This window comes from Nestor notabilis, unplaced genomic scaffold, assembly GCF_000696875.1.
Source record: "Nestor notabilis isolate BGI_N333 unplaced genomic scaffold, ASM69687v1 scaffold3499, whole genome shotgun sequence".
NCBI classification, from domain to species: domain Eukaryota; kingdom Metazoa; phylum Chordata; class Aves; order Psittaciformes; family Psittacidae; genus Nestor; species Nestor notabilis.
This window is the reverse complement of record NW_009944856.1, coordinates 69,823-83,601: the sequence shown is the minus strand read 5'-3', so window position 1 is coordinate 83,601 and position 13,779 is coordinate 69,823. Positions and strand designations below refer to the sequence as shown.

Here is a 13,779-nt window from a genome sequence, read left to right as displayed (position 1 = left end):
TTTCCCTTAATATTATACCATTTTTTCTCCCTGGAGCTTTTAAAAGACTGTTAGATACTGTAAAAGACAGTAACAGGCTTGCCTAATTCTTGTAAGTAGAGTTCTGAGATCCACAGATCTCTGATCTGTGAATATGTAACATATCCATACATTCGAGCAACAATCTGATGAAATAAGCAATACCACTTCTCAAATGTCCAAACTGTTGAACTGATAGACTATCCTGTGAGAGTATCCATCACTGAACTAACTTAAATCAGTCCCCAAAGTGCTTATTGATCAGCCATCAAGTACACGCTGAAAAGAGAGAGCACGGTTGTAATTTTGCAGATGCTGAACTGTCATCATGACATATGCTACACTTCCCTGCCGCAGTGAACAAGCAGTATACTAGTACCCTTCTGAAATTAAATGGCAAGTTTATCTCCTATTAATTTAGCAGGTTTATTCTGCAGATCCAGAGATGTAAAATACAGATTTCTGTCAGATAACTAAGACTACAAGCAGATGAAAAAAAAAGTTATGCTACCCAAACTTTGTACTCTCTCGTTTGTAGGTGACTGACTGTTCACTTAGTGATATAAATGTCTTGTTTTGTGTGCCAAATTTTCAGCATCATTCATAATCGCTCAGCAAGTAGGCTTAGGGCAGAGGACAGCACTTAGCACAGGGAAGGGCACATTAGAGTAAAACCTTAGATAATTATTTTATTTAAACCCACAATTGTTATCTGGCAAATCCATCAACAAGACGGTAATTAGTGCTGTACTTCTGTGGGCTACAAGAGAGGAATGTTCCCATAGCAAGGTGCTGGCTTTCCTTTTCTACATACGTACTTCTTTTCTAGAAAACTTCTTAACCCAGCATAACAAAGACTGAATGCTACAAAGCTGTAATGTATTGGAATTACTGTGCGCTTTATTTTTATAATAAAAGTGCATAATTAAGAGCTTTTTCATAGTGTTTCTCAGGAAATTGGCATATACCAGAACAGTGGTTCATCCCTGTTGCAGTTACCATGTTTGAATTGCTTCAGAATTGTCTCTGTCATGAGTTCTTATCAAAAGGTGGAGTTGCAAGGGATACATTAAATCAGGTTAGCCAATACTTTCCCCAAGAAACAAGCAAAATCTTATGCCAACTTTACTACATCGGTGGCCTCTGGCAGTTAAGCAGGCTCAGTAATAGCTCTTTTCAGCATCATGTTTGTTTCCAAATCAACCTCTGATGTATTTCTAGGAATTGTCACTGATATATTATTACCAATACAGAAGTACCAATTTCACCTTCTGAGATCTCTGGTGTGCTACAGTAAGTTAAACTTAACTTTTCTACAGAGAATCCAGATTCTGTGTTATTTCAGCAAAGAAAAAAGAAAATCTGGCAGCAATTACCTTGAGAAATTAAATAGCCAAGATTTTTAAAGAGTAAGATAAAGCAATGGAAAATGCAAGCAGCACAGCAGGCCTGTCTTATTTAATATTAAATTGTTTGCTTTGGACTCTCCCTACTTTTTCATTTTTCTGAAAGCCTTACATGTGTATTGCTTGTGAAAAGTGTGATGCCAGTAGGAGTAATCTGGAAAGCCAAGTGGAAGACATGAAGATGGATTTTTATGATGTGTATCACTTTTCTCTATCATTTTTTCTTATTCTTATTACCGGAATAGCTCTGTATTTTAGCGAACTTGTTACCCCTTTGATCCCTCCCTGATTAGAGGTCATTTATGAATCTGCCCTGACCCCTAAATAAATCCTGTGGAGATCTCCCTCTTCTGCAAGAAAAATGTTTGCCTGCCTTCTGTTACCTGCCATTCCAAATCACTGAGACACTATTGCCATGTTCCAGTACTTAATTCAACGATGCAAGATATTTTAGCTTTCCAGAGAAATGGAAAAAGAGTTTGACTGGGGAGCTCTCTCTGTTGCAAAGAGGATCTATTATAAAATCGATAATCTGTTGGCTCCTTAAGTCAACATGCAAGAGGATACCTAAATCTCTAAGTTCACAAAAACTATCAATGCAAACCTCCTACAGCTTTCAGTTTGACCAACTCTTTTCCCTGTAATTGCCAGGAAATAAACTCTGCTTTGTGAGCCCACGCAACTAACTGGGCTCCTCTTTCTCCATCCCCACTCACTCAAAAGATACACCTCACTATAGTTTCAACTGCTTATATTCTTATGTAAAACATGGGACTCATTACTAGTATACATTGGCTGACAGGGTAGGAGGGAGATGAGTAAGAGGAAATGCAGCAGCTGGGATGCTGCAGACCTGAAAATACTGACTGGCTGGCACAGCAATGGAGAAGCCATGCACAATTAAAAGTACTCGCCACTCATAAATTACTGAACTTGCAAGATACAGAATGAAGCTCAGCTATTTAGTTACTATTAATAATCAGTTGCAGGTTTTTTAAACATGCCATTTTTTCTAGATCATTCTAGATGAACTGGTTTCAAGATACCTGGTGCCTGAGAAACCTGGAAGTAGGTGTGGTGAGGCTTGAGGTCTGGCTGGCATGGTAGAGATGGGTGGTAGAGTTTCTTGTCATTTGGGTTTGAAACAAGCATTTAATTCAGCCTTTGATCCCATAGCATTGGAGAAATCTAGGCATGTAATGTCTTAATACATGTGCCTAAGGGACCCACTCTTTATCTGAGAAGTTCAAGAAACAACAAATAAAATACACCATTTCTTTGCATTGACTATACTCCTGTGCCTCCAAACAAAAACCACTTACTACCTTAGCTATTAGTGATTTTAATTCCAGTCTCTCATTCTCTTCAGTGCACAACAAACCCTGTTTGTTCAGCTTTTAATTTTGGAAGGTGACCTTAATTTGCAGACCTTTCTTGTATGATAAGGAATGATGATAATAAGTAAACACATTTATTAAACCCTTTCTCATACACATTAAAGGCCCTGATACTTTCCCCTCATTCAAAGGCTTTAGAGGTGCTTAAAGTCCAACAAGGCTTCATATTTTAACAGTTATTCTTCATGAAGGTACCATTCCTTTAAGAAGAAACCAGAGCCAAGTAGTAGGGAGAGACTTTGATATTAGTATGTTATTCACAGATCTGAAATCAATTTGCTTCCTTTTGGACAAAAGGATTTATCTTACAATAGTAAAATTGATATATTTTTATCCGTACCCCCAATAAATCATGGGGCATACAGGAATATGACTTCTCCTTTCTGTAAGTGACTGAGAAACAGACCTCCCAGAGATTAAAACTGTAGATACTTGTTTTGGTAATGCCACCATGATCTTATTCCGTAAACAGCAAACGTCACACAGAAATAGAAACTGGAGCGTGAGATTTCCATCTGTCTAGATATTATTCTACCTTTATGTACACAAGCAGATGTAATACACAGTTCTACTATATGACCATTTAAACATACAAGCAGTGCAACAGATGCTACTCTGCACCATACATCACTTTACTAAGCATGGGTTGTATGTGGCTAAATGTGGGCATCTACAGCTGACCAGCAAGTCCTTTGCAATCAATGGAAAGCTGGACAATGGAATTAATGGTGTAGATCATTTTATCGGAAGCAGATGCTTGCATTTGATCAGACAAAAGGGTTTGATTTCCCCATACTAAATTTTCAATGACTAAAACCGGAACCCAGATGACAAGCTGAGATATTTACACCTACAATGCAGATGCCTGAGAATTAGGTGAAGTAAATTCCTCACAAGAAACCATTCTGCAGCAGTAACCTAATTCAAATTGTGCACATGCTCTGCATTTTATTAACTTCAAAAAACTTCCTATTTTACAAAAATCTTAAATTCTGAGAAAGGAATTAGCATTCACTGGAAGCCATAACATGGAAGTTAATATCTAAATGAATCTGTAGCCATCAGTGGGAACATCTAGCACTGGTGTGAAGAAAGAGAGTGAAAATACTGAAGTCCAGTCCTGCAGATTTTTGCTGGTGATTCAGCAAAATATTTCAGCACATGCTTTACTGTTTTCCTATCCTGGGAGCACAGGCACTAATCTTGTGCCTCACCAGGCCCTGGAGTTATGCCACTGTTTAATTGAAACAAGACTATCTTCAGGGCTTACTCACCACTGAAACCCCACTTGTGCAATGGCTCCTACAGTCCCTGATCTCCTGCAGCTGTGTGGATTGTCTGCGGCTGTCGTTACTTTGCAGAAGCTGATCCCAGCATACTTCACTGACTACAGGCCTGAGCCAACAAGGTTTTGCGGTATAAAATCAGTGGTGAATTCAGAAGGAAAAAACCCCAACACTTTAGGTAGGTTTTAGGAATCGCTGTCTGTAACTACAATCCAAAATAACCCAGGGCAGTGAGATGGGTCTGATTTTCTTTGGATCTCCTTTTTGCCACCTAAGTTGTTCTTGAGCTCAAATGTTCTTCAACCCATCCACCGATGGGTGCACAATTTTCCCTAAGTCAAAAGAAAAACCTACAAGATGAAGAAAAGTAACATTTGACTGACCTCTGCCTGAGGAGAGCTGGTCTCTGCTATCTTCCTGAACTAAGATCACAAATTGTTTCTTGATGTAAATATTGTGGCTTCTTTTTACGGTCTCTGAAATCTTGAGGATAGGGAAAAGAGAAGCCTAGAGATTTCCCAAGGGGTTAGCAGCAGCTTGCCAGAATGCTCATATTGGGGTTTTTTTTTTTGCCTCCCTAAATGGTATGAAAAGCCTTCACAACCATCCATTTTTCATTATTTGCTTATCTCAGTCAGGAGGAGAGGAGGGCACATAAGTAACATTTAGATAGCACAGCACTGGATTTGCAAGCACCTATGATTTTTACTGAAGTGTAGTCCATGAGTCAAACCAAGCAGATGGCAGCATGGACAAAAACAAGGCAGAAAAGGAAGGAGCTTTGCTCTGGTAAGCTCCAAGTAGACATGTCTTATTAATAACCAACAAAACTTAAAATAAACTAGCTTAGCATAGTCTGGGGCAGGGGGTTGGGGGAAGGATTGAAAGCATTAGTGTATGTATTCTAAACAAGTGAGTAGTCTTTCCAAAAGAGATAGTTCAGACTTGTGTAAAAAGACAAAAATAACCATCTCCACTGGGGGGTAACTTACTAGATGAAAGACCATTTACAGCTTAAGAAGCAGCCTGATATGGAATTTGTATAAGATAGCTAAGTAAGTAACTGTACTTACCGTGTAAAGCTCGTTAAGTACTTTCATTAAGTCTTCATGAAGCTGAAACGCAATCTCTTTGCTCTGTAATTAGAGAGAAATCATTAGAAAAAGGCATGCAAAAACTTGCTTCTTGACATTCGTACTCATTGTTCATCCAAGATAGTGAATGCAATGTTGCTCACAAACACACTGTTCTGACAGATTTACAGAGCACTAAAAATACTGATTCAGGGATGCAGAGGCAGACAGGTAACATCTGGACACAAGACTTCTAAAAGGCAACACAGAAGAAATTTGAGAGGTTTTCCTATGACGCATCAGGAAATTAGGTGCCAACAGAAAGGGTGAAATTCAGGATTAATGTTATAAGCCTTTTTAATGGAACAGACTGTGTACTATTTTGTAACTGCTATGATATATACAAAACCTAAACCATGTAGAATGTGATATTCTAGAGGGACATCCCACCCAATTTTACATCTACAATAGTCTCTGTTTCTCAGCACATGCAACTATCTAAATATTTATGCAAGAAATAATTGTGACTCCTCTTTGAAACAGATACTGCATAATATTCCACAAAGCAGGCTGCTGAAACAGCTTTGTTTAGCTTTTCTGGACTGTGTCTTTACTTTCATTCTGACCCAGAAAAAAAAGAAATACTTAGTGGTAATTATTAACAAAAGCAAGTATGTCAAAATAAAAGTATTTAATTTGAGTCTCATTCAGATATATTCCTTGTTTGTTGTCCCTAGTAGTTCAATCAGATGAAAATTGTGGCAACTGTGCAAGAATTGAAAGCATTTGTACCATTGCCTTTGGAAAACAGCTATAGAATAGACCTACGGGACTTGGCAAACAGCCTGGCTACATTTCTTCTGCAATGCTCAGCATTGTTACATCCATGCTGGAAATGTCAGCATTATTTTCTGTGAATAAATTGATAATTAGCTCAGCTTCTAAAAACTCCAGCTTCGTAATAGATAATGGCCTTAGCTATGAAAGTAGTTTGTATTTGCATAGAAGCCAAAGGAAAATCCTCAGGGACAACTCATCTTCAAAGCTGCTAACACATACTTGGCCATCTCTAAAACACCTGCAGGAATAATGGTTTCTGAATGAGAATTTCCAGTGCAACAAATATGAACAAGGAGGAACCACTCCACACATCCCACCCACTGTGTCTTCCAGAAGGCTGAAACTGACACATACAGTAGCTGGAACACAGCATTTTCAATTATTTCTCCTATTCCTATTGTTGTACTCTGGACAGTATTTTAAAGAACCTGCCGTGTCAGTCATCAGTATTCACTCCAGTCCTTACATGCAAAATGATTTTTAACCAACAGGAAGCTAGAAATATAAATTAAACCACACTTCAGTGAAATGCTTTTATTCCCAAGGGCATTGGCTGTAGTAGCTAAGGCACAGTGAGACAGAGGCTTTGAAGATGAGTTATACGGAACTACTATGAAACTTTCCTTAGTGCTTATACTTTTCAAAGTCTGGTATTTTTCATGAGGTATGCTCTACTACTGAAGTATCTAGAACATAAGGCTTACTACTTATTTCTTTGCAACTATCAGATAATTTTCCTTTAATATTAAGGACAAAAATCTGTATGCGTAACAGTGCCCAGTGTGCTTGTGAAGAATTGGAAAAGGACTGCAGATTTGCAAGCTGCTAAGCTTTAGCAAAAATTCTGAATTGCTTTTCATTGCTTTACATTGGCACCCTGCCTTTAAAAGTCAGCAGCACAGCTCTGAAACAGCTTACACATCTCCTCCAAGCTCCAAGAAGTGGAGGCCACCTGTTTTCTCTTGGATAGCTGTTTCTATAGTGCCGAATACGAGTGGTCTGATTTTTAAATCACTTTAGCAGTAAGAAGGACAAATAAGATAGTTGACATCAAGATCAGAAGATGAAACATCTCAAAGCTCATGACAACTTAAGCCCTAAATACAGCAACACTGATTCCAAGGCAGCATGCCTTAACCTGGCAGTGCAAAAGTTTGTTTGAGAAGTTGAGACAGAAAACCTCAAGCCAATTTTCTCTTTACTCTTAGCAGATTTTGTCGTAAGCAAAGCACACAGACATTCATTGAAGGATGTGTCCTCCTTTTCTGCTCTTTCATTGCACCTTACTGCAAATAGACAGTAGAGTTGAGGATTCAGGGAATGATTGCTGTTTACACATTTCTTCTCTTTGCTCCTGTAAAGCTCTGTCCAGCACTGAAGCACAAGTGGTCCAGCCCTCAGGATTTACTGGCCACCATGCATACATGATCTCTTTCAGGTAACACATTGATCAATGGTGAATTTGAAAGTGAATGGAAGAGATCACAGTAGAGGAAAGAGGGACATACTTTTAGAAAAGGCTTTAAAATGGAAAGTGAAAAGACAGGGAGGGAGGTGATCAGCAAAAGGAGTAAAAATTAGGAAAAGACAGCCTAACAATGCCACAGGATCACAGATGAGTCATCCTTCCACCAGTTCATGTGGGGACTCTAACCTGTGGAGGGTGCCTCTAGTGATGGATAACGTATCAGTTGCTGCTTCTTTCTAATGAAAGATTTTGTACGAACTGACAAATAAAAATCAGGAAATTTGGCTACCTTAGCAGTGTAAAAGGGATTTATTTTCAAGAACCAACACATTTTACATTAGCATTTAAGATCAAGAAATACTGACTTGAGTAGCAAGCAATAGGGCTTTTAGTTTGTAATATATAGTGCGTAAGAGCACCAGATAAAAGGTGCATTTATTTTCAGCAGTTAATGGTTCTCCTATTTCTCTTTTATGCTACCTATCCCCTGCAGCAGCTCAGCATGTCTGAACTGCGTGCTCCTCTAGGAGCCTGTCCTCAGCGTAGTCAAACAGTAGTACGCAAGGTGCAGCACACATTTTCCTGAAGCTGAGTTGATAGCTCTAATCAGGCCATTAAAACCTGACAAATGATCATTGAGGTGCGTCTTTATTACTATGTCCTAGAGAAACGTATTAGCATCTATTAACCAAAAAAAATCGTAGAATCATAGAACGGGTTGGGTTGGAAAGGACCTTAAGATCACCTAGTTTACAAAAATGTTAGAGCACATGAAAACTCTTCCTGAAAATACTAATGTAGTGCAAAGCATTAAGAGAAAGTAGTGTATTTTTTCCACCTGATAGTAGGATAGATCACACCCATGCACCAAGTAAGTGTACCTAAGTCACCCTTTCAGTATGTGCACAACTTCCAACATATCAGTGCTCCTACTAATGTTATCAAGATCTATATTTATGGATTAATGTCTGAGAAACTGAAAGAATTATTCCACATTAATACCCTTTCATTGAAGTCTGTAAGAATTTTCCATTTCAGTTAGAGCATAACTGAGTAGCCAAACTTTACTCTCTCTCTTCTTTTTTTTCTTTAAACTGAAATTTTAGAGTCAGTTCAGTTCTTCCTGGAACTCTTTAGTGTCTGTATTTAGCACACACAATGCTACTCTCAGTTACATCATTTAAGGAAAATATTCTGTGACTATTGCTTTTAAATGAATCTCCTGCTGGTCCCTGGGGGAAGTGATGTGCAAACCCTTCTTTTAAGGAGCTTCAATGAGCTGCAGTGACACTGACGCAACCAACACACAGTAAAATGCCAGTCTATAGCAACAAATAGTTTTGCTATGCTTCTAAACCTGTAAATGCTTAAGGAAATCATGCAAAAAAATCTCAATATATGCCACAGTCTTTATAACATCAGACAGATTTGTCAGGTAGTCATATCCCTTGTTAATAGCCAGATTATGGGACTAAAATATTTATTGTGCTTGGCTTCTCCAGCATCTTTTACTGTAAACACTGGAAGATATGTTCATCTTGGCTCATTACAGTTTCTGTCCAAAGAAAATACATGTTTATAAATTATAAATATACAAATCTGCTAAAGGATTTTGTGGGTTTGTGTTTATATGGTTGATTATTAATGCTGGGGTAACCAGAATCACTGCATGAAATGTTCTGCATAATATTTTTCCCTTCTGCTTGACATTTTTCCTTATTACTTTATTCTTTAATTGTCCCCATGAGGCCATCTACCCCATCTGCCTGAAGAAACATGCAAGTATGCAAGGTTTGAACTCTGCTGCTTTATGTTTGTAATTTTATGTGCAGCATGAAGGCCAGGCATGAACAGTAATCTGTACTGCTTTTATATGCCAGCAACTAAAAAGAAGAGCTTAAGTGCCTATCTGGAAGTCTGAGACCTGACATAATATAATCAGATAAATGCCACGAAATCTCTGAACTAGATTGTATCTCTGTCCCGCATTTAGTACGTTTAAACAGATGCTGGTTCCTGACACCTGGAAAAAAAAAGTGGCAATGAGCTCCTGAGAGACAATATCTACATGTTAAGTGGGACAACCTAGACAGGAAAGCCCTGTACAATCATGTACCTGAATAAAATATATCCCGGCCCATCAGAAAATGTAAGGTAGAACCAATAGAGATCATTTCACCAAAGCAATCCAAATGTTGAAACAAATGTATATAGATGTACACAAAAGGAAGAACCAGAATAAAGAACAGACAGAGAGACAAGGGCAAGGTGCAAAGACCAAGGAGCACAGACAGCCCTCATCACTGCATTTCATATAGACCAACACTGGGTACTATACACACCTTCTACAGAAAGACTAGAGAAAGGGGTTGCTACATACTCATGACTTGGTGCTGTATCCCACAGAGAAGACATCAGCAGGAGAGGGAACAAAACAATACTGGTAAGCATGGCCATGAAATTAGGAAGTCTGTTTGATCTATTCATTACTACAATTCAAGCTGGGGCCAATCTTATGACAGCATGCAAAACAGTATCTTCTAGAAAATATTGGTCTCAGTTCATGGAAAAGTTTCATTTGGGCACCTAATTGCCTACCAGTGAGGTGGAAGAAGCCAGTAAATGTTACCACTGAGAAGATGAATGGGAAGCCTCATCCTCTCAGGAGAAGAGAGGGAGAGAAAAAAAGGCAGCAGAAAGAGCCAAAAAAAGATCAGAGTAACTTTGCTATTGTCTCCTCATCTTGCTTGTGAGCACTGGGGCAATCTACTGAGACACTTTCCCTTTCTCCAGACATGGAAGTGGAACTAAAGCACCTCTAAGGATGCAGAAGCTGCTGCTGCAGAACTGAGGGAGAACTAAAACAAGCTGATAATAGTGATGCGTAACACTATTAGGTATAACTGCAATATATACATTTAAATGATTTAATTATTGAATATAGAGGTTTGATTAGCTGGTATTTGGAAATTACTTAAAAAGACATTAAATGCTCCTATGTGCAATGCTATGAGAGCCAGTGGAGTACAGATATGTTAGATGGGTGTATCTCCTGCTCTTGACTATGGACTGCAGTAAGATATTACGCATGGACTTGTTAAATCTTTATTTTGAATTCTTCATGTTACTACTGTTCTTATTATTTACATTTATTACTTAGAAAGAATACATGTTTCACAGAACAGTATGATCATACACAAGTGTGAAAGTATCCGCAGGATATAACTTGTCTCTAATCTGAAATCTGTGAACAGTGAACAAATCCCACATACTTCATACGGATGACACCCACTGAGCCTGCTTATGGTTTTCTCTGACAGAATTTTATTCCAAATCCAGTCTTTTTCAAAAGTAACCTACAGAAAGTGACAGAAATGGGTTAAATGTTCTGTTTGATGCTTACAGATCTCCAAGAAATTCCATGTTATTTTCTTTAGGGAGAATACAATTTTGATGGAGGAAAGTGTTGGATATCACCTTTCTCATTCTAAGTGCACCTTCTCTTTGCTCCTGTGACCTTCCTCCTGCAAGGGTGACTTGCAGTACAGGACACATGTTTTGCACCTAATCTCTTCCTGTTGCCTGGTGGACATCCATTAAGGAGTTCTGGGGCAGTCTGTGACATATCTTAAGTTAGACTGCTTGTTCACATTTGACAGAAATTATCATGGAATCACAGAATAGTTTGGATTGGAAGGGACCTTTAAACACTGTTACAGTTGAAGCTGCCCATTTGGACTAAACATGTTCTTCACCAGTAAGGCAAGACATTTGCTAACAGCTTCACCTTCTGCACAGGTCTTGGTTTTCTCTCTGTCTAATGTTGTTCACCTCATTTCGTAACTCCCTTCCCTTTTCACAGAAGAGAAACTGGAGCTTCATCATTCAGGGTATAATCAGTTCTGCAGCTAGGAACTAACAACATATAAATCACCAGTAATCTACCACAAACACCACAGGAAGAACCACACACATAGGGAATTACTGGAAATACCAGCTTTCTCAAAGAAGCATCAAGTCCTGACAGATGGTCCTAAAAATGTGTGCACAGAACTGACACTGGTGAACAACCACTGTCACATTCAGGCCACAGGCCCATGAAGCTCACTTACAGCATGGTGAGGTGCCATATGTCTTCCTGCCACCCTGCCCCTCACATTACTAGTCTGGCTCAGATCCCTTCACACAGACTTTGGTGAGCTTACTCTGTCAATTCTCCACCTCAGCTAACAGCTGATTGATGTGACACTTTAATGCTGAGGGTCAGCTGGCAAACCCTGCTGAAAGGTAGGATAGGGCTGCTGAGGATCCGGGCTCCACTAATGTGAGCTCCAGCTTATGCACAGCAGGACTCCCTCAATTTCCCTTCTCTTAATTCCCCTGTAGAAGACCCAACTTACGAATAAAAAAGCATGAGCAGCTGCTTGTGCTTCTTCAAGAAGCTTTGCTAGAAAGGGAAAATTTGAAAAGTTGCACGTTCCTCGGCACAACATGGAGGAAAGACAAGTCTGTCAGGAAGATGGGACAATATGCTTCCTGTTAATGCACTAAAAATGTCCAAGTATTTTCCTCCTTCTGAGAGATAAGCTGAAGCAATCTCCATTAATAAATTATGAGTAAATAAAGGAGGACACACACTTCTCCACAGAAAACTTGATCTAGATTTTTTTGTACAGTCCACCTGGAAAGAAAAGAAGGAAAAAGATTTCCAGTGCTAAAGAACTGAACTACGCTGAAAGCAAGCAGGCTAGTCTAATAATGTACACCTAGTGAAGAAGAGATTTCTGTGATATGAAATAAACAACTGAAAAACTATTCCAGATTTGATACCAAAAAATTTCTACTTGTCCATGCAAGTCTGAGATATCTCCACATAGTACTGCAGCATGATCAAATTTCTTTTCCCATTGTCTTTTTAACTTCTGTAATAATTGTTGAAATTAGTAAGTTTGTGAACTAGTTTTATGCATCAGACATATTATATGAACAGACCATTACTGATTAAGAAATTATACATTTCAACTCTATTACTGTTACAGGTTTTAATGTACACTAATAAATTTGATTTCATGCTTTTACGTTTTTCCTCCAAGTGCAACCTATGTGCTCCCTCAATGATTCTTCTTCCCACCCCATTGCTATCTGTATAGGACTGTGGTCAAGTATATGTGAAATCAGTTCCCTGTTTTGAAATATTATTCGGGCACCCTTGCCATCATTTAGTCACAGACTTTACATCCTTTAACCTTTACTGTTTTTGAACTCTTTTCAGTATGACGCTTGCCTACCAGCATCCCACTGTGACCAATGGGTACACATTTATAATCTATTTTTATTTCAGAACATTATAACGATGACTACAAACACATTACGCAGATCTCAAACTAAGACTGCTCAGAGTGCTTGCTTAGCACAAGAGGGATTTACACATTGTATGTGTTATGAAAACAAATAATGGGCATACAACAAGGACAAACATGTAGAGAGACAATGCTTAAACGATCTAATAGAAATAGTTAAGTTATCAAAAGTGTATGTTCATATTTAATATTGAGAAGGGATGGAAACACTTTTAGGAGCATTGCAGCATACAGTACCATCTTTATGCCATGAGGCACACCTTTACTTTGGCTTGAATCTGTTTCTCGTGTAACAGAGTTACAATGAAATACTGTTTATACAAATAATTCATTAATACCGCATTACTATTTTGGGAGTCCTAAGCACGAACTATTTCCTTTCTGCATGGGTAGACAAGCATGCTTTTGAGAGAATAGGCTTTTTTCCCTGCCTTTTGGATATTTGCAATTCAGCTCTTAAGGTCACCAGCATATACGGCACATTCCCAGGCATTTCAGCACTAAGGATTTGCTCCGTGAGAACAGTCATGAAGAATTTATACATGTGCTAAAACAGATTTTATGCTACGTGTGCTGAATCTTCTCCTCAAATGCTACCTATTAGGACACTTTTGCCTCCCTCACACATCTTGCAAGTCCATCTAGATAACTGCAGGAGAGGCATTACCTTCTTGAACATTCTGGTGGAGTCTTCACTTATCTGCATAAATCGCATGATCACGTTGTTCAGGTAGATATCGCTCAGTGTTGCATGGTCTTTGCTTTCTCTTCTCACTTGGTTCAGGAGTAAGTACCAGCAATTCACCGGTGACAAGAGGTTCTGATCTTTCCTAAGGATACACACATGTATTATGTATAGAAATATAAAAGTTGCATTATTAACACAAACATGTCCCTGACATTTACAGTCCTAACTTGTTCTGTAAAAATG

General features: G+C 38.6%; 1 protein-coding gene across 1 annotated transcript in view; it reads right to left on the bottom strand.

Annotated features, from left to right (window-relative positions):
* Positions 1-13,779, bottom strand: part of LOC104412018 (SLIT-ROBO Rho GTPase-activating protein 1-like) — a gene marked incomplete at its 3' end in the record, with an annotated part of 39,013 nt that overhangs the window by 22,018 nt on the left and 3,216 nt on the right. Inside the window, exons 3-4 of the mRNA XM_010022604.1 lie at positions 13,516-13,678; positions 5,181-5,243 (exon numbers count right to left, since the gene is read on the bottom strand). Coding sequence (XP_010020906.1) covers positions 5,181-5,243; positions 13,516-13,678 — 226 coding nt within the window. The remainder of the gene's footprint in view (positions 1-5,180; positions 5,244-13,515; positions 13,679-13,779) is intronic.